Source organism: Pristiophorus japonicus, chromosome 17 (genome assembly GCF_044704955.1).
Source record: "Pristiophorus japonicus isolate sPriJap1 chromosome 17, sPriJap1.hap1, whole genome shotgun sequence".
Taxonomy (NCBI): Eukaryota; Metazoa; Chordata; class Chondrichthyes; family Pristiophoridae; genus Pristiophorus; species Pristiophorus japonicus.
The window spans coordinates 125,629,063-125,653,425 of record NC_091993.1 but is presented as its reverse complement, the minus strand read 5'-3'; the positions used below and the strand labels follow the sequence as shown (position 1 = coordinate 125,653,425).

At 50.8% G+C, this 24,363-nt stretch overlaps 1 protein-coding gene across 4 annotated transcripts in view; it reads left to right on the top strand.

The window, feature by feature from the left end:
- The first annotated feature begins 1,005 nt into the window (after nucleotides 1-1,005).
- LOC139228079 (suppressor of tumorigenicity 7 protein homolog) overlaps nucleotides 1,006-24,363 on the top strand; it is a 197,262-nt gene continuing 173,904 nt past the window's right edge. For 3 of the 4 annotated variants that reach the window (XM_070859246.1, XM_070859250.1, XM_070859245.1), the window contains exon 1: nucleotides 1,006-1,172. In XM_070859246.1, coding sequence (XP_070715347.1) covers nucleotides 1,019-1,172 — 154 coding nt within the window. In that variant the 5' untranslated portion in view covers nucleotides 1,006-1,018. The remainder of the gene's footprint in view (nucleotides 1,173-24,363) is intronic. The other variant, XM_070859248.1, reaches the window with a different exon arrangement.

Sequence of the window (24,363 nt, the reverse complement as noted above, 5' to 3'; positions counted from 1 at the left end):
TGAGAGGAGATTGATGGGGCAGTAATTGGCTGGATTGGATTTGTCTTGCTTTTTGTGGACAGGACATACCTGGGTACATTGTCGGGTATATGCCACTTTTGTAGCTGTATTGGCTCGAGGCGCAGCTAGTTCTGGAGTCTTATGCATGACAGCCGGGATGTTGTCAGGGCCCATAGCCTTTGCTGCATCAAGTGTACTCAGCTGTTTCTTGTTATCGCGTGGAGTGAATGAATTGGCTGAAGACTGGCTTCTGTGATGGTGGAGACCTCAGGAGGAGGCCAATATGGACCTGGGAAGGTGTGGGCACAGTGCAAGGTCTGGGAGAGTGTGGCAGGGTATGCGCACAGGGCACGGTGGGGGGGGGGGGTGAGGGCAGGGTATGCGCACAGGGCACGGTGGGGGGGGGGTGAGGGCAGGGTGTGGGCACAGGGCACGGTGGGGGGGGTGAGGGCAGGGTGTGGGCACAGGGCACGGTGGGGGGGTGAGGGCAGGGTGTGGGCACAGGGCACGGTGGGGGGGTGAGGGCAGGGTGTGGGCACAGGGCACGGTGGGGGGTGAGGGCAGGGTGTGGGCACAGGGCACGGTGGGGGGGAGGGCAGGATGTGGGCACAGGGCACGGTGGGGGGGTGAGGGCAGGGTGTGGGCACAGTGGGGGGGTGAGGGCAGGGTGTGGGCACAGTGGGGGGGTGAGGGCAGGGTGTGGGCACAGTGGGGGGGAGGGCAGGATGTGGGCACAGGGCACGGTGGGGGGGTGAGGGCAGGGTGTGGGCACAATGCAGGGTGTACAGAGGGTGTGGGCACAGTGCAGAAGTGGGAGGGTGAGGGCAGCAAGGTGTGGGCACAATGCAAGGTGACACAGGGTGTGTACACCGTGCGGGGTGTACAGAGGGTGAGGGAGGGTGCACAGAGGGTGTACACAGGGCGTGGGTGTGCACTTGGCCCTCAGGGTGCAGCTCTCCCGCTGCCCGGCGGAGGACTCCTCCAGCATCCCACAATCCCCCGGGCTGGCCGCACCAAGATGGCGGACGGGGGCCCGGCGGGCCTGGCGGAGCGGCTGAAGCGGGGCGTGGGCTGGTCGTGGACCTACCTGTGGGCGCTGTGGTTCGTGCTGGTGCTGGGCCTGCTCTACATCCTGCGGGCGCCGCTCAAGCTGCACCACAACCTGGGCTCAGGTAAGGGCACCCGGCCCGGCCCGGCCCCGGGAACCGGCCCCCCGCCCCCGGGCACTGGGAGAGGGAGAGGGGGAGGGGGAGGGGCACTGTCACCGGGAGAGGGGGAGGGGCACTGTCACCGGGAGAGGGGGAGGGGCACTGTCACCGGGAGAGGGGGAGGGGCACTGTCACCAGGAGAGGGGGAGGGGTACTGTCACCGGGAGAGGGGGAGGGGCACTGTCACCGGGAGAGGGGGAGAGGGGGAGGGGCACTGTCACCGGGAGAGGGGGAGGGGCACTGTCACCGGGAGAGGGGGAGGGGCACTGTCACCGGGAGAGGGGGAGAGGGGGAGGGGCACAGTCACCGGGAGAGGGGGAGGGGCACTGTCACCGGGAGAGGGGGAGAGGGGGAGGGGCACTGTCACCGGGAGAGGGGGAGAGGGGGAGGGGCACTGTCACCGGGAGAGGGGGAGAGGGGGAGGGGCACTGTCACCGGGAGAGGGGGAGGGGCACTGTCACCGGGAGAGGGGGAGGGGCACTGTCACCGGGAGAGGGGGAGAGGGGGAGGGGCACAGTCACCGGGAGAGGGGGAGAGGGGGAGGGGCACTGTCACCGGGAGAGGGGGAGAGGGGGAGGGGCACTGTCACCGGGAGAGGGGGAGAGGGGGAGGGGCACTGTCACCGGGAGAGGGGGAGGGGCACTGTCACCGGGAGAGGGGGAGGGGCACTGTCACCGGGAGAGGGGGAGAGGGGGAGGGGCACTGTCACCGGGAGAGGGGGAGAGGGGGAGGGGCACTGTCACCGGGAGAGGGGGAGGGGCACTGTCACCAGGAGAGGGGGAGGGGGAGGGGTACTGTCACCAGCAGAGGGGGAGGGGCACTGTCACCGGGAGAGGGGGAGGGGCACTGTCACCGGGAGAGGGAGAGGGGGAGGGGTACTGTCACCAGCAGAGGGGGAGGGGCACTGTCACCGGGAGAGGGAGAGGGGGAGGGGTACTGTCACCAGGAGAGGGGGAGGGGCACTGTCACCGGGAGAAGGGGAGGGGCACTGTCACCGGGAGAGGGGGAGGGGCACTGTCATCGGGAGAGGGAGAGGGGTACTGTCACCAGCAGAGGGGGAGGGGCACTGTCACCGGGAGAGGGGGAGGGGCACTGTCACCGGGAGAGGGGGAGGGGCACTGTCACCGGGAGAGGGGGAGGGGCACTGTCACCGGGAGAGGGGGAGGGGCACTGTCACCGGGAGAGGGGGAGGGGCACTGTCACCGGGAGAGGGGGAGAAGGGGAGGGGCACTGTCACCGGGAGAGGGGGAGGGGTACTGTCACCAGGAGAGGGAGAGGGGCACTGTCACCGGGAGAGGGGGAGAGGGGGAGGGGCACTGTCACCGGGAGAGGGGGAGGGGCACTGTCACCGGGAGAGGGGGAGAGGGGGAGGGGCACTGTCACCGGGAGAGGGGGAGGGGCACTGTCACCGGGAGAGGGAGGGGCACTGTCACCGGGAGAGGGGGTGGGGCACTGTCACCGGGAGAGGGGGAGAGGGGGAGGGGCACTGTCACCGGGAGAGGGGGAGAGGGGGAGAGGCACTGTCACCGGGAGAGGGGGAGGGGCACTGTCACCGGGAGAGGGGGAGGGGCACTGTCACCGGGAGAGGGGGAGGGGCACTGTCACCGGGAGAGGGGGAGGGCCACTGTCACCGGGAGAGGGGGAGGGGCACTGTCACCGGGAGAGGGGGTGGGGCACTGTCACCGGAAGAGGGGGAGAGGGGGAGGGGCACTGTCACCGGGAGAGGGGGAGGGGCACTGTCACCGGGAGAGGGGGAGAGGGGGAGGGGCACTGTCACCGGGAGAGGGGGAGGGCCACTGTCACCGGGAGAGGGGGAGGGGCACTGTCACCGGGAGAGGGGGTGGGGCACTGTCACTGGGAGAGGGGGAGGGGCACTGTCACCGGGAGAGGGGGAGAGGCACTGTCACCAGGAGAGGGGGAGGGGCACTGTCACCAGGAGAGGGAGAGAGGCACTGTCACCAGGAGAGGGGGAGGGGCACTGTCACCGGGTGAGGGGGAGGAGCACTGTCACCGGGAGAGGGGGAGGGGCACTGTCACCGGGAGAGGGGGTGGGGCACTGTCACCGGGAGAGGGGGAGACGGGGAGGGGCACTGTCACCGGGAGAGGGGGAGGGGCACTGTCACCGGGAGAGGGAGAGGGGCACTGTCAAGGGGAGAGGGGGAGGGAGAGGGGGAGGGGTACTGTCACCAGGAGAGGGAGAAACATAGAAACATAGAAAATAGGTGCAGGAGTAGGCCATTCGGCCCTTCTAGCCTGCACCGCCATTCAATGAGTTCATGGCTGAACATTCAACTTCAGTACCCCATTCCTGCTTTCTCGCCATACCCCTTGATCCCCCTAGCAGTAAGGACCTCATCTAACTCCTTTTTGAATATATTTAGTGAATTGGCCTCAACAACTTTCTGTGGTAGAGAATTCCACAGGTTCACCACTCTCTGGGTGAAGAAGTTCCTCCGCATCTCGGTCCTAAATGGCTTACCCCTTATCCTTAGACTGTGACCCCTGGTTCTGGACTTCCCCAACATTGGGAACATTCTTCCTGCATCTAACCTGTCTAACCCCGTCAGAATTTTATATGTTTCTATGAGGTCCCCTCTCATTCTTCTGAACTCCAGTGAATACAAGCCCAGTTGATCCAGTCTTTCTTGATAGGTCAGTCCCGCCATCCCGGGAATCAGTCTGGTGAACCTTCGCTGCACTCCCTCAATAGCAAGAATGTCCTTCCTCAGGTTAGGAGACCAAAACTGTACACAATACTCCAGGTGTGGCCTCACCAATGCCCTGTACAACTGTAGCAACACCTCCCTGCCCCTGTACTCAAATCCCCTTGCTATGAAGGCCAACATGCCATTTGCTTTCTTAACCGCCTGCTGCACCTGCATGCCAACCTTCAATGACTGATGTACCATGACACCCAGGTCTCTTTGCACCTCCCCTTTTCCTAATCTGTCACCATTCAGATAATAGTCTGTCTCTCTGTTTTTACCACCAAAGTGGATAACCTCACATTTATCCACATTATACTTCATCTGCCATGCATTTGCCCACTCACCTAACCTATCCAAGTCGCTCTGCAGCCTCACAGCATCCTCCTCGCAGCTCACACTGCCACCCAACTTAGTGTCATCCGCAAATTTGGAGATACTACATTTAATCCCCTCATCTAAATCATTAATGTACAGTGTAAACAGCTGGGCCCCAGCACAGAACCTTGCGGTACCCCACTAGTCACTGCCTGCCATTCTCAAAAGTACCCATTTACTCCTACTCTTTGCTTCCTGTCTGACAACCAGTTCTCAATCCATGTCAGCACACTACCCCCAATCCCATGTGCTCTAACTTTGCACATCAATCTCTTGTGTGGGACCTTGTCGAACGCCTTCTGAAAGTCCAAATATACCACATCAACTGGTTCTCCCTTATCCACTCTACTGGAAACATCCTCAAAAAATTCCAGAAGATTTGTCAAGCATGATTTCCCTTTCACAAATCCATGCTGACTTGGACCTATCATGTCACCTCTTTCCAAATGCACTGCTATGACATCCTTAATAATTGATTCCATCATTTTACCCACTACCGATGTCAGGCTGACCGGTCTACAATTCCCTGTTTTCTCTCTCCCTCCTTTTTTAAAAAGTGGGGTTACATTGGCTACCCTCCACTCCATAGGAACTGATCCAGAGTCAATGGAATGTTGGAAAATGACTGTCAACGCATCCACTATTTCCAAGGCCACCTCCTTAAGTACTCTGGGATGCAGTCCATCAGGCCCTGGGGATTTATCGGCCTTCAATCCCATCAGGAGAGGGAGAGAGGCACTGTCACCAGGAGAGGGAGAGGGGCAGGGTTACTGTCACCAGGAGAGGGAGAGAGGCACTGTCACCAGGAGAGGGGGAGGGGCACTATCACCGGGAGAGGGAGAGGGAGAGGGGTACTGTCACCAGGAGAGGGAGAGAGGCACTGTCACCGGGAGAGGGAGAGGGGGAGGGGTACTGTCACCAGGAGAGGGAGAGAGGCACTGTCACCAGGAGAGGGAGAGGGGCACTGTCACCGGGAGAGGGAGAGGGGGAGGGATACTGTCACCAGGAGAGGGAGAGAGGCACTGTCACCAGGAGAGGGAGAGGGGGAGGGTCATTGTCACCGGGAGAGGGAGAGGGGGAGGGGCACTGTCACCGGGAGAGGGAGAGGGGGAGGGGCACTGTCACCGGGTGAGGGGGAGAGGCACTGTCACTGGGAGAGGGGGAGGGGAGTGGCACTGTCACCGGGAGAGGGGGAGTGGCACTGTCACCAGGAGAGGGAGAGAGGCACTGTCACCGGGAGAGGGGGAGGGGTACTGTCACCGGGAGAGGGGGAGGGGTACTGTCACCGGGAAAGGGGGAGGGGTACTCTCACCGGGAGAGGCACTGTCACCGGGAGAGGGGAAGGGGGAGGGGCACTGTCACCGGGAGAGGGGGAGGGGCACTGTCACCGGGAGAGGGGCACTGTCACCGGGAGAGGGAGAGGTGCACTGTCACCGGGGGAGGGGCACTGTCGCCAGGAGAGGGGGAGGGGCACTGTCCCTGGCATATCATCATCACAGGCAGTCCCTCGAAATCGAGGAAGATTTTCTTCCACTCTAAAAATGAGTTCCCAGGTGACTGTACAGTGCGATACGGGAAGTACAGTCTCTGTCACAGGTGGGACAGACAGTGGTTGGAGGAAAGGGTGGGTGGGGCTGGTTTGCCGCTCGCTCTTTCCGCTGCCTGAGCTTGGTTTCTGAATACTCTTAGCGACGAGACTCGAGGTGCTCAGCACCCTCCCAGATGCTCTTCCTTTACTTAGGGCAGTCTTGGGCCGGGGACTCCCAGGTGCCAGTGGAGATGTTGCATTTTATCAGGGAGGCTTTGAGGGTGTTCTTGAAATGTTTCCTCTGCCCACCTGGGGCTTGCTGGCCCTGTAGGAGTTCTGAGTAGAGCACTTGCTTTGGGAGTCTTGTGGCGGGTATGCAGATAATGTGTCCCGCCCAACGTATCTAGTCGATTGTGGTCAGTGCTTCGATGCTGGGGATGTTGGCCTGATCGAGAACACTGACGTTGGTGCGTCTTTCTTCCCAGTGGATTTGCAAGATTTTGCGGAGGCAGTGTTGGTGGTATTTCTCCAGTGTCTGCTGTATATGGTCCACGTCTCTGAGCCATGTAGGAGGACGGGTATCACTACTACCCTGTAGACCATAAGCTTGGTGCCAGGTTTGAGGGCCTGGTCTTCAAATAGGATATAGACACAGGGAGATAGACATTGGCACTGGGAGAAGGCACCGTCATTCTGACATAGGTACTGTCGCTGCGATATGGACACCGGGAGATCTAGATGCACTGGGACACAGACAGGCACTGGATTATATATCGGTAGGCACTATCACTGAAGTATAGATTTGCAGTGGAATATAAGCACTGGATTATAGAGATTGGCACTGGAATATATGGATAGTCACTGGCACACAGTCACTGGAATGTAGTCAGGTTCTGGCACACATACAGTCAGAGTCTGAACTCTGAAACAGGGTCAGATGCTGAAACCAGATACGGAAATGTGTACTGGCACACAGTCAAGCTTAAACACGACCGAGAAACACATTCTGGCAACAAGGACCACAGTTGTGAACGATGGTCGGGTACTGGGACAGGAGAGACAGCCAGGCACTGAAACACCAGACACATACCCTGTTGGATCCTTAAACACAGTCCGATATTGGCACTGCACCTGATGCATTCATATATTAGGAACATATACTGAAGCAGAGTCAGACATTGTGAGCAACAGTCAGATTCTGAAACACAGATACTGGCACAGTTTATAAATACTTCCTTGGCTGTTAGGCACTTTGGGGTACCCTGAGGTCAGAACTGGCGATATAAATGCAAGTCTTTAAAAAAATTATTCTGTCGCACCTTATGCTCTCAGCCTTCCAAGTCCGTTTTTCTCTAATGAGGTTTTGGTTTCTGTAATGCAGTTCTGGTTTCCATATTCACGAAAGGATACACTTGCTTTGGATGCAGTTCAGAGAAGGTTCACTCGGTTGATTCTGGAGATGAGGGGGTTGACTTATGAGGAAAGGTTGTGTAGGTTGGGCCTCTACTCATTAGAATTCAGAAGAATGAGAGGTGATCTTAATCTAAACGTATAAGATTATGAGGGGGCTTGACAAGGTGGATGCAGAGAGGATGTTTCCACTGATGGGGAGACTAGAACTAGGGGGCATGATCTTAGAATAGGGGCCACCCATTTAAAACAGAGATGAGGAGGAATTTCTTCTCTGAGGGTTGTAAATCTGTGGAATTCGCTTCCTCAGGGAGCTGTGGAAGCTGGAACATTGAATAAACTTAAGACAGAAATAGACAGTATTTTAAACGATAAGGGTTATGGGAGCGGGTGGGGAAGTGGAGCTGAGCCCATGATCAGATCAGCCATGATCGTATTAAATGGTGGAGCAGGCTCGAGGGGCTGTATGGCCTACTCCTGTTTCTTATGTTCATATGTTTATTCCATTCTCTCCCTTTGTCCCACTGTTAGTGCAAATAAATTCACATAGACTCGAGTAAGGTAAGAGAGACAACTTTATTGCTAACAGAGCTTTGGGAGAAGAGTTGAGGTCTCGCGACCTGCGAAGCACCTTCTCCCCGAGTGCCTTGTGCCGTGGGGTTATAAGCAGTTTACAGGGGGCGGAATACAATCATTTAAATTCATTTATATACAACCAATCAATCCATATGGCAACGCAATTCATTTACATACAACTTTTTAGCCCTAGTGAAACCTGATAGCATGGTGCGAGTTTGGGGACCCTTCCTCTTTATCTTCTTTTGTGGTTAGTTATTCTGTTGCAAAGCTTTCTATGAAACAGTGGCCTGCACCTGGCCAGGAGTCACTTGTTGTTGCAGAGTTCATATCAGGGACAGCAGATAGGCTTCTTGGTACAAAGTTCATTTAGTGGTGGCTTACCCCATCCTGCTTTGCTATGTCCAAAAATCCACTCCAACAGTTCCCCCTGTTGGTCCTGGAGGATGGTCACGAAATCCAGATGACCACAATGAAGGTGGCTCAGTGCCTATCTTCGAGGCAAGTTACTTCCCTGCCTTGCCTGCAGCTCTAGCCTACCCTTCATAGGTAGTGGTCTGTGCCTGCGTCGTTCACTCCGTCTTCCTCGGCGTCTCCGGGTGTTCCCATCAGATGTTCTTTTCCGGTGATCACGCTGGCAACCGGCACTATTCGGGCCATCATGACTTTACAGCAGATATTAATACATCCGATAATCAAGCAACAAGTAATTATTATTACAACAAGAATAACTACTCCACGAGTTAAGTAGGACCCTCAGGATCCCCCTAATAGCCAGTCAAGCCAGCTATTCCCCCTTTTTGGGCCTTGTCTGAACTCGTCAAGCTGCTTTCTTATGGCATCAATGGCTTGGGTGATATTGTATGATTCATCCGTAACATGCGTTATACATTTGTCTCCTATTATTGTGCATACTCCTCCCTGTTGGGCTAACTGATAATCTACGGCATAGCGGGTCTGCTGCGTATACAATCTTAATTCAGACAGCTCCAGGTTGATGGCATCCAATCCCTTAGATGTGCTGTTTTCCAGAATGGTTAATCTACAAATAAGATAGTTCCTGTTTTTGGCACTAATTACCCCCGCTGATCCCCCCCCCCACAGACAGGGCCCCGAGGATCCCGTGGCCGAGTGATGATCCCAGCGTGATAGGATCCTCCCAATCGGCACAGAACTCCTTGCTGATGGCACGTGTTACAATCCTTCTCCGGGTATGCCCCCTTTGGGGGCATGGAACAGTGAGTGGTCCTATAGTTCCTACTGCAAAGAGGACCGGGAGGGTCGGTGTTGCGGTCTTGAAGGTGCCGTTGAGGAGGAACACGAATCCCTCCTTAGCTCTATAACACTTTACATCAGTCTTGCTGACACTCGTGAACTGCTTATACCACCAATTGCTCAGTTCCCTTGAATTTGAGCCCGATCCTACCAATTGGTAAGCATCAAACGGGTATGCCCATGTTTCTGAGCTGACATGAGTTCCGTTGCACTGATTGCAGATAACTTGCCTCCCTGCGGTCACGTTCAGGCATCTTTGCTCGTTACAGGTGCAAGTAAACTGGCCTCTATGCACTCGACAGTGCTGACGGGCACACTGCGTCTGCACACAGGTGGCGTTCTCGGGGACCAGGGCATACACACACCCCCATCCTTGCCCCGAGAAGCAAAGCGGGTAGCTTGCATTGTCTGAGCATACTGTTTCGTCCTTTCCCCGGGACCTCCTGCACACAGGATCTGTGGGATTTATTAATTCCACGCATCTTCCCTGTATGTTTGTCCCTCACAGGGTGCGTCCGAGGTATCCGCCGTATATAAACCCAGGGGTGGCCACGAACAGGGCCTCTACTGATTGGGCTCGTGGGTAACACATGGTTCGATTGCCGTGTACACGTATATGGGTCTTGAAAAACAAGTTATCTTCTAATCCTATTAGCTTTACAACTGTGACAACAAAGAGTAACGCGATTATATACGCTATCTGAGACATGTTTGTTACTCTCAAACAATACAATATTTACACATTAGCAGTAGCTGTAATTTGGACTTGCTTGCAGTCGTCACCTGTTCGGGGTGCATAAATAAGTATCCTGGTTACATTATCGTGAATCACATGTCTTATGTTTACTCATTAGTTTCTTTGCACAATTTCAACTGGGTCCAATGTTTCCATACACTCTTCCCTCTTATGTCCAGACAGGCACAGGTGTCTCCACTGATTATGACCTCATATGGGCCATTCCATTTTGGTGCAAACCCTGGTTTTTCAGGTAATGTTGTTACCATGACGCGACGTCTCGCCCTCGGGACGTCAGGGAGCCTTTCAAGCTCTTTCTGAGCGTCTCTCTCTTCCTGATTGTCTCTTACTAATTTACGCATCCCTTTGAGTTGAGTGCTTAGTTCCAAAACATACCGTTTAATTTTGTCTTTTAATGGGCCTACGTCGGCCCCACCTGTTATGCTTTCTGGTAATTGCATCGCCCGTCCTGTCATTAGTTCATAAGGGGTTAATCCGGTTGTCCGGTTTACCGTGGCTCTTAACTTAATTAATATAATGGGTAATACTTCTGTCCACGTTCTTCCTGACATTTGCATGGCCTTGGCCAGGGCGTTCTTAAGTGTATGGTTCATGCGTTCTCCCATTCCAGAACTCTGCGGGTGGTAGGGGATGTGGAATTTTTGTTTTATGCCCATCAGCTGGCATACTGTTTTTACAATCTTCCCGGTGAAGTGAGTGCCTGTCGGAATCTATCTGAAGAGACACTCCCCATCGGGGAATCACCTGCTTGGTCAATATCCTCGCCATTGTTGAGGCACTCCCCATTGGGGAATCACCTGCTCGGTCAATATCCTTGCCACTGTTGAGGCACTCCCCATCGGGGAATCACCTGCTCGGTCAATATCCTTGCCACTGTTGAGGCACTCCCCATCGGGGAATCACCTGCTCGGTCAATATCCTTGCCACTGTTGAGGCACTCCCCATCGGGGAATCACCTGCTCGGTCAATATCCTTGCCACTGTTGAGGCACTCCCCATTGGGGAATCACCTGCTCGGTCAATACCCTTGCCACTGTTGAGGCACTCCCCATTGGGGAATCACCTGCTCGGTCAATATCCTTGCCACTGTTGAGGCAGTGCAATCACGTGTGGGGAAAGCTTCCACCCACCGGGTAAATTGATCTATAATCACTAGGCAATATCTTGTTCCATGGGATGGGGGCAAAGGACCTGTGAAATCAATTTGTACGTGTTCCCATGGCCCCCGTGGACGGGGCTGGTGTCCCATTTTAATTTTAATGGGCCTGCCTGGATTATATTGTGCGCACGTAACGCATCGATGGCAATGTTTGGCAATATCTCTCCCCATCCCCTTCCACCACCAATCTCTCCCAAGACTCCCGGTCATGGCCTCTCATCCTGAATGAGACAGGCCATGGTGCAACTCCAATAAGGTATTCTGTATGCATTCAGGCGTCATTACCTTGTCGTTTCGTCTCCAAACGTTATCCTTTCCTTGTGTTGCGCCCTGCTTTGTCCACATACCCCTTTCTTCCTCAGAAGTGTCCTGGTATAGTTTCTCGATACTTATCTGTTCATCTCAGACCCCAGCGGCGTTGACTGAGGCTTCCTCACACTCCTCTTGTTCTAATGCCTCTTGTGCAGCTAAGTCCGCAGCTTGATTTCCCTGGTGACTCAGCCAATCTGGACTGGTTCGGTCCGGTTCCCTTTGGTGGGCTTTAATTTTAATGACCGCTACCTGATTTGGTTTATTACTGGCTGCTAAGAGAGCTCCTATTCTCAGCTGGTGTTTTATGGGATGTCCGCGGGTTGTGATAAAACCCCTCCTCCCCCATGCTGTCATATAACCGTGTACTACCCCGAATGCATATCTACTGTCCGTATAGATATTAACGATCTCACCCTCTGATAGTTCCAGTGCCCGGGTGAGGGCTACCAGTTCTGCCACCTGAGCTGACGACCCCCCACTAATTCGCCCTGATTCGACTGTCTCTAGATCCTGGTTAACTACGGCCCATCCGGTACGCGGTAGTCCCTCTACGTATTTTCACGAGCCGTCCACAAACAAGGTTTGTTCTGCGGTTTGAAGGGGCGTGTCTTTTATTCTATCCTCTTCCATGTATATCCACGTCCCCGCAATCGTGGGGCTCTCCCTCTTGCACTATGCCCTCCGCGGGGTTTTCCCCGACATCTCTATTATAGTTACTGCTTTGTTGGGTGGCAAGAGGACTGCTTCCCACTTTGCCCGTCTCATATTAGAAACGGTTCTCAGTTTTCCTGTGTTTAACGTTTCTACCAACGTGTGTTTGATGTGGAGAATGATGTTTCCGGTCATTACCACGGGCTTGCTTATTTCTACTGCCCAAGCTGTGCAGTCTAGTGCAGCTATACATCTGGATAATCCGGTCACCACCGGACCTTCGGCGGTGGAGTAATAGGCTATAGGTCTCCTTTTATCCCCGTGATCTTGGGTGACCACGGCCGTATAGAACCCATCTTCATTGGTACAGTGGATGTGGAAATCTTTACCCATGTCAGGCAGTCCCAATCCACGTGCGGAGACTAGCTCTGACTTGAGTTTACTATACGCCTGTTCTTGATCAGGGCCCCACTCTATAAGGTCGAGGGCCGGTTTTCCTCCCTTTACTAGTCTTTGTATAGGCTCGGCAATCTTTGCAAACTCAGGGATAAAGTTCTGGCTGTAATTAAAGAGACCTAGTACCTTCCTCACCCCCCTTACCGTTACTGGTCTAGGCATGTCCTTGACAGCCTTTTTCCTATCCGAGGGATTTCTTTCAACCCCTTTGAAAGGCAGTACCCTAGGTACAGGACTTGGGTTTTCCCTACCTGGGCTTTCTTGGGGTTGACCTTAAGGCCTGTCGTCCCCAAAGCTCGTAACACCAGGTATAGGGTTGCCTGATGTCCCTCCTTGGTTTCTGAAGCTACGTCGACATATTGTAAAATACTATTTCCTGCTGGTACTTCATTTGTTTTAGTACGTCACTCATGACTCTGTGGAATATGGCAGGACTATTATGGAACCCTTGTGGTAATCGGGTCCAAGTATATTGTTTATCCTCCACCGTGAAGGCGAATTTCTCTTGTGATTCTGGGTCGAGGGGAAGTGCCTAGAAGCCATTGGCTATGTCCAGGACTGTAAAGATTTTATGTTCAGGGGATAATCCATTAAGGATTGTGGAGGGACTGGCCACTATCGGGTATAGTTTTGGGGTGACCTTATTAAGGGCGCTGTAATCAATGGTTAGTCTATAACTCCCATCTGGCTTCCCTACTGGCCATGTTGGGTAGTTAGTGGTGCTAACAGTTTCTCTTAAGATACCTTTTTCCACTAGTCCCTTTACTATTTCTACAACTGCTGTTCTGGCTTTGGGTCTTATAGGGTATTGCCGGTGTGGTTTATGAGATGGTCCAGGGACCTTAATAGGGTCCATGTCCGCCTTTCCGGGATCCAATTTTGTCTATGCCCAAACCCCGGGCACAGAGGCACAAATGCCGCCATATCCTCCAGTCTCGGTATGCCAGTTGTTTTTTGTGGCTGTTGCTACACCTAAACTTTCCATATGGTGAACTATCTGTCCCAAATCTCCCTTACTGCCATCTGCCTTTTGCCATGTTAATTTCCCCTCGCCACAATCAATCAGGGCCTGGAATTCCTTCATTACGTCATTCCCCAATATTGTTCCCTCACGATTCTTGCATACGTAAAATCTCATGGGTATACATAAATGATCAATTTCCACCACTTGGGTGGTGCTTAGGTAGGCCGGTGTTGGCCGTCCATCTATTCTGTTTATTAAAGCCTTTTTGTCGGTTACGGGAAGGGGTAGATTGGTAATGGATATTGAGGCTCCAGTGTCCACTAGCATCTCACACTGTCGGCCCTCTACTAGTGCAGACACATATATCCTTCCCTCCTTTTTACTTTGTACAGGGGCCACCGGGCATCACAGGGTGGCTTTGTACTCCTGCCACTGCTGGTATTCCTGTTCTGACAGGGTCCTTGCCTTATTAGGATAGCCATTTTTACTATAGCAGGTCGCGTCTAAATGTCCCTTTTTGCCGCAATATGTGCATTGTTTCTCCATGTGTTTCCCCTTACATTCTTTGGCAAAGTGACCCACCTTCCCACAGTTATGGCATGTCCCCTTTTTCTGCCCCCCCCCCCCCGTCCCTGCTGCAAAAACCCTTTCTTGTTTTATCTTTGTTTGGGATTTTTCATCGCCCCCACCCTGGACGCCACTAGCCCACTCGACCAGTTCATCATAATCCTGGGTTACAATTACTCCCATTTTTATAATGGTCTGGTGTGCAACGGATAGTCCGTCCTTGAATGCCTGGATAAATGCTCGGTCACCGCGGCTTGGGTTTCCCTGTCCAGAGCATTCTTGATATATCTGGAATAATCGTTCCCCTTACTTTGAGGCTCCTTCCCCCTTTTGTTGTTTGGTTGTAGTAATTTTACTCCAATTAATAGGGGCATTACCTAAAGTGTGTAATTGGTGGCCCACCCAAACTGCATCCAGCTCTGCCCAAAATTTGGTATTCGCACGCCGGGGTTGTAATTTGCTCAGGGATGCCATTATCTGCTGTCTCTCGCTGGGGTTAAATGGTTTATAGTTTGCAGTGAGATTCGCTGCAGTTCCTCCCCTGGTGACTGGCGCCGCCGGGAAGGTTTCTAGATCTTCCTGACCCGGGGCTGTTGCCTCACCTTGGTAATCTTCGTAAGGGGGCAGTGAGGCTGTTTCTCCCCCCCATTGGGAACGGTTCTGAATCTGTTGCTCTAACGCCAGGCATTTCTTTTCCCATTCCCTACATTTTCCTTGTGCCTGACTTAATTGTTTACTTTTCTCTTCCCTTTTCTCTCTGATGTCCTTTACTTGCTCAATTAGTCCTGCTAACTGATGTACTAGTAATACTCCGGCCTTTTTGGTTTTATCTTTCTTTTGTTTTGCCATCCAATTTCGTCGTTGTTCTAATGTCTGGGATACATCCCAGCCCTCTTTCTGCATTTTTTTAATTAAGACTTGTCGATCGATCGTGTAAGAGTTAATTAGGTTTCCTTACCTGTCATTGAAGATGTTATTCTATGTTCCTATATTCCCCTCTAGTTTATGGCATTTCCGAACTTAAATACTCACGGCCACGATTCACCTCGCAGAGACCTCTCGTCTTGCTCGCGAAGATTAACATGTTTCCTTACCACCGGAGTCCGGCTTTGGTTGGAGTGATCAGCTCCCTTCCGCACCTATATCACCTATATCACCTATATCAAGTATATCACCTATATCACCTATATCACCTTCTATATCATCTTCTATGAACATTGGACTAAAATAATCAACCCCCGCATCACTAATTACTTTACTTTCAGTCTGCGTTGTACGCCACTACAGTCTGAATTTCTTAACTCTTATCACATACTATCACATACCATCACATACTATCAAGTTATGTCTCTTTACTTAATCTATTTTATTTGTTTGATACCATTTCGCCGGCCAGTCGCTTTCCCCAGTATAATTTCTGGGTGGTCAGAAATTAACTACTGTCCCGTTCTACTGGGTCATACGACTGTCCAGCTCCGCGGTATCCTGCCGACTACGCTAATTTGTTAGTGAAAATAAATTCACATAGATTCTAGTAAGGTAAGAGAGACAACTTTATTGCTAACAGAGCTCTGTGAGAAGAGTTGAGGTCCCGCGACCTGTGACCACCTTCTCCCCGAGTGCCTTATGCCGCGGGGTTATAAGCAGTTTACAGGGGGCGGAATACAATCATTTAAATTCATTTACATACAACCAATCAATCCATATGGGAACGCAATTCATTTACGTACAACTTTTTAGTCCTAGTGAAACCTGATAGCATGGCGCGAGTTTGGGGCCCTTCCTCTGTATCTTCTTTTGTGGTTAGTTATTCTGTTGCAAAGCTTTCTATGAAACAGTGGCCTGCACCTGGCCAGGAGTCACTTGTTGCTGCAGAGTTCATATCAGGGACAGCAGATAGGCTTCTTGGTACAAAGTTCATTTAGTGGAAAGGCAGATAGTTGGCTTACCCCATAATGCTTTGCTATGTTCGAAAATCCACTCCAACGCCCACTATTCATTATTTCCCATGTATTTTCTCTTCTTCTATGCCTGTTTGCTTGTTCAAAGCATTCCACATTTCTGCTGCTTGCTTTCTCCATTGTCTACTCTCTGTGTATGTCCCCATCTGCTTGAGTCTCATTGATAACACTCTGTATCCTAATAGTCACTTTTCTTTGTGGAACCAGTTTGCATTCATCAGAAATTCCAAAATAACATTTTCATGTTGCACAGCGATACCAGGTCAATATTACAGATAGAACCAAGTGCAGGTTGCGAATCTAAATAGGTGGGCTGCACAAAGTTATAGGGTCAGGAGAAGCAAAATAGAGGTTCATAGAAACATAGAAAATAGGTGCAAGAGTCGGCCATTTGGCCCTTCGAGCCTGCACCACCATTCAATAAGATCATGGCTAATCAATCACTCAGTACCTCTTTCCTGCTTTCTCTCCATACCTCTTGATCCTTTTAGCCGTAAGGGCCACATCTAACTCCCTTTTGAATTTTTCTAACGAACTGGCCTCAACAACTTTCTGTGGTAGAGAATTCCACAGGTTAACAACTCTGAGTGAAGAAGTTTCTCCTCATCTCAGTCCTAAATGGCTGACCCCTTATCTTTAGACATGATGCATTCCTCTAGCTCATGTCAGTGTCAGCTGCACCCTTGCCTCTGGGTCAGAAGGTTGTGGGTTCAAGTCCCACTCCAGGGACTTGAGCACATAAATCTAGGCTGACACTCCAGTGCAGTACTGAGGGAGCGCTGAACTGCCAGAGATGCCATCTTTCAGATGAGATGTTAAACCGAGGCCCCGTCTGCCCCCTCAAGTAGATGTAAAAGATCCCATAGGCACTATTTTGAAGAAGAGCAGGGGAGTTATCCCCGGTGTCCTGGGTCAATATTTATCCCTCAATCAACAAAAAAAAACATTATTTTGTCATTGTCACATTGCTGTTTGTGGGAGCTTGCTGTGTACAAATTGGCTGCCGTGTTTCCCACATTACAATAGTGACTGCACTCCAAAAAGTACTTAATTGGTTGCAAGGCACTTTGAGACATCCGGTGGTCGTGAAAGGCGCTGTACAATTACAAATCTTTTACTTTTTAACGATCGCACTGGGATCTGCAATGATGCTTTAATTTAATGAGCTATCAGTCTTGGATGACCCATATTCGAGTCTTCTCATGCTGATCAGAGGTCTCAGATTTAAAAACCTCTATGTACAACATTGAATGTTAAAGCTCCCTGATAAACCATTTTAGTATCATTTTCGAATTGCCTGAGAGATCTGAGTGGCTTTAAAGCTTGATTGCACAGCAGTCAATTCAGCCCCTCGAACCTGTTCCGCCATTCAGTTAGATCATGGCTGATCTGCATCTTAACTCCATCTACCCTCCTTGGTTCCATAACCCTTAATATCCTTGCCTAACAAAAGGTCATTTGGCCCCTTGAGCCTGCTCTGCCATTCAATAAGATCTTGGCTGATCTGATCATGGACTCAGCTCCACTTCCCCGCCCGTTCCCCATAACCCTTGACTCCCTTATCGCTCAAAAATCTGTCTATCTCCACCTTAAATATATTCATCTCCTTTAATCATCTTAAACACCTCACTTAGATTGCCCTTAATCTTCTGTACCCCAGGGAATACAAGTCGAGTCTGTGCAACCTGGCCTCATGCTTTAACCCTCACAGCCCTGGTCATTCTGGTGAATCTGTGCTGTACCCGCTCGAGGGACAGTATGTCCTCCCGAGTCCGGCTGGGGGTGAATGCTAAAGGTAGCTGATAACTCAGACATGCTGCATTGCCGAGCCAGGCACCAGTCTCCATGCCCCATCTCTCCGTCACTGGGAGAATATCCATCAGGGGAACTTTCCGTGATTAAAATGAGCATGCATTTTTACCGACAAAATTATACGGCTGGCAAAGACTCCTTTTCTGTTATTTTTATTTAGTTCTGGTCAGTTTGAAGCAGATTCCTTGAACTGGAGTAATCTGGCCCTGTAATTGAATATAAAGCATTAATCAATTGAATGGAGAGCAGTGCAAACCTGGCCGTGTAGTCAGGCTGCAATTTAATCAGAGCTTCCACTGAACAGTTGTTAACAGTAACCCGATCCCTGAAATTATATTAAAGTACTTAATCCCATCTTGCTATCTGTAATTGTTCATATTGTAGATAAGAACAGTTTATAGTGTCGGTGTTGGCCATACAGCATTTCTTTATCATAATTTGAAATAAATCCAAGAATCTCGTACTTTGTCTTGTATCGGGAGTTGTTATATTCATGTTTCCGCCCCCCCCCCCCCCCCCCCCTGCTCATCTCTCCTGAAAGCACTCATGATGGTGCTGCAGTTCCACAGGTACCAGTTATCAGTTCTCACTGGTACCTCACCCAAAAGACCAGGCTTCATGTCTGAGCCAACACAGTGAGTGTCAGAAGGCTGTTGGATGGTGACGGTGTTCAACTTTGAACCTGCCCTCATCCAACATCTAGACACGTGCACTTTTCCATCGGGATTTCCTACCGGGTCACGAGTGATCACCAGCAGGATACATTGCTGATATATTTATGTCAGCCGTGGCTCAGTGGGCAGCACTCTTGCCTCTCAGTCACAGGGCTGTGGGTTCAAGCCCCACTCCAGGGATTTGAGCACATAATCGAGTCTGACACTCATAGTGAGGAGTTGCTGCATTGTTGGAAGGTGCCGTCTTTTGGACGATACGTTAAACCGAGGCCCCGTCTGCACTCTCCAGTGAATGTAAAAGATCCCATGGCACTATTTTGAAGAAGAGCAGGGGAGTTCTCCCCGGTGTCCTGGGGCCAATATTTATCCCTCAATCAACATCAATAAAACAGATTATCTGGTCATTATCACATTGCTGTTTGTGGGAGCTTGCTGTGCGCAAATTGGCTGCTGCGTTTCCCACATTACAACAGTGACTACACTTCAAAAGCACTTCACTTCATTTTTGAAAAGGGTTATGGGGAGCGGGCAGGGAAGCGGAGTTGAGGCCATGATCAGATCAGCCATGATCTTATTGCATGGCGGAGCAGGCTCGAGGGGCCAAATGGCCGACGACTCCTATTTCTTATGTTCTTATTGGCTATAAAGCACTTTGTGACATCCTGGAGTCATGAAAGATGCTAGATGAATGCAAGTCTTTCTTTATTTTGTCCCCTCTCAGCTCATGAACATAGATTGTAGCACCCTATCTGCCAGCCCTGACTGAGATCAAGGAAAGCACAGTAGAAAGACTGACAGTAGAACCCGAGACTGTCTGGCTCGGTTCCACACTGGAGACTTGGAACTTCTGAAATGACTCATCAGGAGAGCCTGGTATTGTCTTCTAATAATACATTTGTAAAACTCTGAAGAGAGCAGTGGCTCAGAGTTGCCTTCCTGTACCAAGTACTGTACACATTTCATCCTCCAGCTTTCTATTCGGTATTGCCTTTTGCTAGGGTACGTTTCATCATATCATCGGCAGTCCTTCGAAATCGAGGAAGACTTGCTTCCACTCTTAAAAATGAGTTCTCAGGTGACTGAACAGTCCAATACGGGAATTGCAGTCCCTGTCACAGGTGGGACAGACAGTCGTTGAGGGAAAGGATGGGTGGGACAGGTTTGCCGCAGGCTTCTTCCGCTGCCTGCGCTTGATTTCTGCATGCTCTCGGCGATGAGACTCGAGGTGTTCAGCGCCCTCCCGGATGCACTTCCTCCACTTAGGGCGGTCTTTGGCCAGGGACTCCCAGGTCAGTAGGGATGTTGCACTTTATCAGGGAGGCTTTGAGGATGTCCTTCTAGCATTTCCTCTGTCCACCTTTGGCTCATTTTCCAAGAAGAAGTTCCGAGTAGAGCGCTTTCTTTGGGAGTTTCGTGTCTGGCATGCGGACAATGTGGCCTGCCCAGTGGAGCTGATCAAGAGTGGTCACTCCTTCCATGCTGAGGATGTTGGCCTGGTTGAGGGCACTAATGTTGGTGCGTCTGTCCTCCCAGGGGATTTGTAGGATCCTGCGGAGACCTCGTTGGTGGTATTTCTCCAGTGACTTGAGGTGTCTACTGTACATGGTCCATGCCGCTGATCCATACAGGAGGGCGGGTATCACTGCGGTCCTGCAGACTATGAACTTGGTGGCAGTTTTGCGGGCCTGGTCTTCAAGCACTCTTTTCCTCAGGTGGCCGAAGGCTGCACTGGCGCACTGGAGGCGATGTTGAATCTCGTTGTCAATGTCTGCTCTTGTTGATAAGAGGCTCCCGAGGTATGGGAAATGGTCCACGTTGTCCAGGGCCGCGCCGTGGATCGTGATGACTGGGGGGCAGTGCTGTGCGGCGAGGTCAGGCTGGTGGAGGATCTTTGTCTTACGGATGTTTAGCTTAAGGCCCATGGTTTTGTAATTACGTCGACTATGTCCTGGAGTTCAGCTTCTGTATATGCACAGATGCAGGTGTTGTCCTCGTACTTTAGCTCGACGACAGAGGTTGGGGTGGTCTTGGACCTGTCCTGGAGACGGCTTCCCACTGGTTCTGTAGTTTAGTTCCACTCCAGCGGGGAGCTTGTTGACTGTGAGGTGGAGCATGGCAGTGAGGAAGATTGAGAAGAGGGTTGGGGATTACAGTCTATGTCACAGGTGGGACAGACAGTCATTGAAAGAAAAAGTGGGTGGGACTGGTTTGCCGCACGCTCCTTCCGCTGCCTAAGTTTCTACATGCTCTCGGCGATGAGACTCGAGGTGCTCAGTGCCCTCCCGGATGCACTTCCTCCACTTAGGGCGGTCTTTCGCCAGGGACTCCCAGGTGTCAGTGGGGATGTTGCATTTTATCAAGGAAGTGGGCATTTGCACGGCACTGGCAGCCTTCGGGTACGACGGTACGCTTTCTTCCTGTGAATGAAGTAAAAGGGGCCAAATGGCCTTTGCTTGTGAAGGATGCAATTCAATGAAGGGTTTTACATGATGTGTGATTGATTTTACATGCACCCTGTATTGTTTCACCAACACTGTATGCCATTGGTTTGAACAGGTTATCTCAAGGACATGCTGTGTGATGTGAACCGTAGGTAGGACTGGCTGAGATTGGGTGTTAGTGAATGTTGGTTGGGACAGCAATGTTGGGCTCATGCTGAAAGGTTGTTCATGGTCCCACTTCAGGGATTTGAGCACAAAAAATCGAGGCTGACACTCAGTGCAGTGCTGAGGGCATGTTACACTGTCAGAGGTGCCGAATTTCAGATGAAGCGTTACTCCGAAGTGCCGTCTGCTCTCTTAAGTGGATGTAAAAGATCCCACGGCACTATTTCAAAGAAGAGCAGGGGAGTTATCCCTGGTGTCCTGGGGCTAATATTTATCCCTCAAATCAACAGAACAAAAACAGATGATCTGGTCATTATCACATTGCTGTTTGTGGGAGCTTGCTGTGCGCAAATTGGTAGCCGCGTTTCCAACATTAAGACAGTGACTACACTCCAAAAGTACTTCATTAGTTGTAAAGCGTTTTGGGACGTCTGGTGGTTGTGAATGGTGCTATATAAATCCACGTCTTTTATGGTCAGGAATAATGAGTTTAGTAGCTTATCTTTCTTGTGATACTCAGCTATGCCCATGACCACCGACATGGTATAAAGTAAGGGTACATTGGGAGGGTGCGTGGAGGAAGGGTAAGGGTTGCCTTCTTGCAATTCTCATTGTTCTGCCTGTTTCTGTGTTTGGATATTTTGTTGAACACATTGGACCTGAGGGATCTGATCATTTTACACCTCCTAGCACTGATAAAATATTCAGAAGATAAATGCATGACTGGTTTCATTTTATGTAGTACAGTACTGTACACTTGTTTCATCTCTGGTAGTGTGCCGAAATTGCCCTTCAATATTTAATTCCCCCTCCAATTCCATCAAGTAGTTTTCAGGTGATATAGAGCTGGAACAACTGTAATACGTGCATACTTCTTGTGAATGGACCAAGGTGGTTATTATGAGCGCAGAAAGACTTTGAGAAATTGACCTGGGCCAAGTTACAGAATTTCCTTGCATCTTAATGCAAACTAATGAAGTTTGTGTGCAAACCTCTGTGAAAATTCTAGGTGATGACTGTGCTTGAGAGCAAGTTTCACCGATGTAATGTACACACCCGTGAGTATGCTCACTGATTGGTGGAGCTGTTGAGTTGGAAGTGGCTTAGCCAGTCACGTGATGTTCACAAGACTCAATAAAACCCCAGCCAGTTGGGTTCGGGGGATCCACAGTTAGGCAGGTGGTTGTGAGGCAGGTGGTTGTGAGCCTGGTGGATGAACTGGTGATGTGGAGTGTGATCGTTAAACCTTTTGTTAATAAACCAACTGGTTCTTAATAGCAATGTGTTGCTATGAATTATTAAGCAAAAAACCCACGGAGCAAATACATTACATCCGGCAAGAGAAACAACGTTTTAGGTTACACTTCTGGCATTTCTTGGAGACATTTTACATTGAGGTACAAAATCTAGAAGCTCGGTTGTGCTTCTGGCCTTGGTCTTGTAGGGAACGTAGCCATTTATTTCCTCAATTACCAAGAGTTGAGTTTGGAATGGCCATCCTCATTTCTTACACTGTGCTTGGTTTTGGGACATATTATTTCTAAAAACAAGAAATGGTTTCTGTGTGCCAAGCAGTATCCTAGCACGAGGTGGTTATAGATTTCCTGCATCACTGAATCCATAGACAAGCATTGGTAAGACCAAGCTTTCTTGAGGATTGGTGCCCTTCTACCAGCTGTTCCAGTCAACAGCATTACCATCGCTGTATCCCCCACCATCAGCATCCTGGGTGTCACCACTGAGCAGAAACTTAACCGGACCAGCCACATAAATACTGTGGCTACAGGAGCAGCTCAGAGGCTGGGTATTCTGTGACGAGTGTCTCACCTCCTGACTCCCCAAAGCCTTTCCACTATCTTCAAGGCACAAGTCAGGAGTGTGATGGAACACTCTCCACTTGCCTGAATGACTGCAGCTCCAACAACACTCAAGAAGCTCGACACCTTCCAGGACAAAGCAGCCTGATTGATCAGCACTCCCTCCACCACCTTCAACATTCACTCCCTCCACCACCGGCGCACCGTAGCTGCAGTGTGCACCATCTACAAGATGCACTGCAGCAACTCACCAAGGCTTCTTCGGCAGCACCTCCCAAACCCGCGACCTCTACCACCTAGAAGGACAAGGGCAGCAGGCGCATGGGAACACCACCACCTCCAAGTTCCCTTCCAAGTTATAATATATTGGCCATTCCTTCATCGTCGCTGGATCAAAATCCTGGCACGCCCTCGCTAACAGCACTGTGGGAGCACCTTCACCACATGGACTGCAGCGGTTCAAGAAGGCGGCTCACCACCACCTTCGCCTTACCGGTGATGCCCACATCCCATGAACGAACAATATGTCAGCATGGATTTATGAAAGGGAAATCATGCTTGACAAATCTTCTAGAATTTTTTGAGGATGTAACTAGTGGAGTGAAGCCAGTGGATGTGGTGTATTTAGACTTTCAAAAAAGGCTTTTGACAAGGTCCCACACAAGATATTAGTGTGCAAAATTAAAGCACGTGGAATTGGGGGTAATGTACTGAACTGGTTGGCAGACAGGAAGCAAAGAGTAGAAATAAACGGGTCCTTTTCAGAATGGCAGGCAGTGACGAGTGGGGTACCGCAAGGTTCAGTGCTGGGACCCCAACTATTTACAATATACATTCATGATTTAGATGAAGGAATTGAATGTAATATCTCCTAAGTTTGCAGATGACACTAAGTTGTGTGGCAGTGTGAGCTGTGAGGAGGATGCGAAGAGGCTGCAGGGTGATTTGGACAGGTTAGGTGAGTGGGCAAATGCATGGCAGATGAGGTATAATGTAGATAAATGTGAGGTTATCCACTTTGGTGGTAAAAACAGGAAGGCAGATTATTATCTGAATGGTGACAGATAAGTAAAAAGGGGAGGCGCAATGAGACCTGGGTACCATGGTACATCAGTCATTGAAAGTTGGCATACAGGTACAGCAGGCGGTGATGAAGGCAAATGGCATGTTGGTCTTCATAGCAAGAGGATTTGAGTATAGGAGCAGGGACGCCTTACTACAGTTGCACAGGGCCTTGGTGAGGCCACACCTTGAATACAGTTTTAGTCTCCTAATCTGAGGAAGGCCATTCTTGCTATTGAGGGAGTGCAGCGAAGGTTCACCAGACTGATTCCTGGGATGACAGGACTGACATATGAAGAAAGACTGGATCGACTAGGCTTATATTCAATGGAATTTAGAAGAATGAAAGGGGATCTCATAGAAACATATAAAATTCTGCCGGGGTTGGACAGGTTAGATGCAGGAAGAATGTTCCTGATGTTGGGGAAGCCCAGAACCAGAGGTCACAGTCTAAGGATAAGGGGTAAGCCATTTAGGACCGAGATG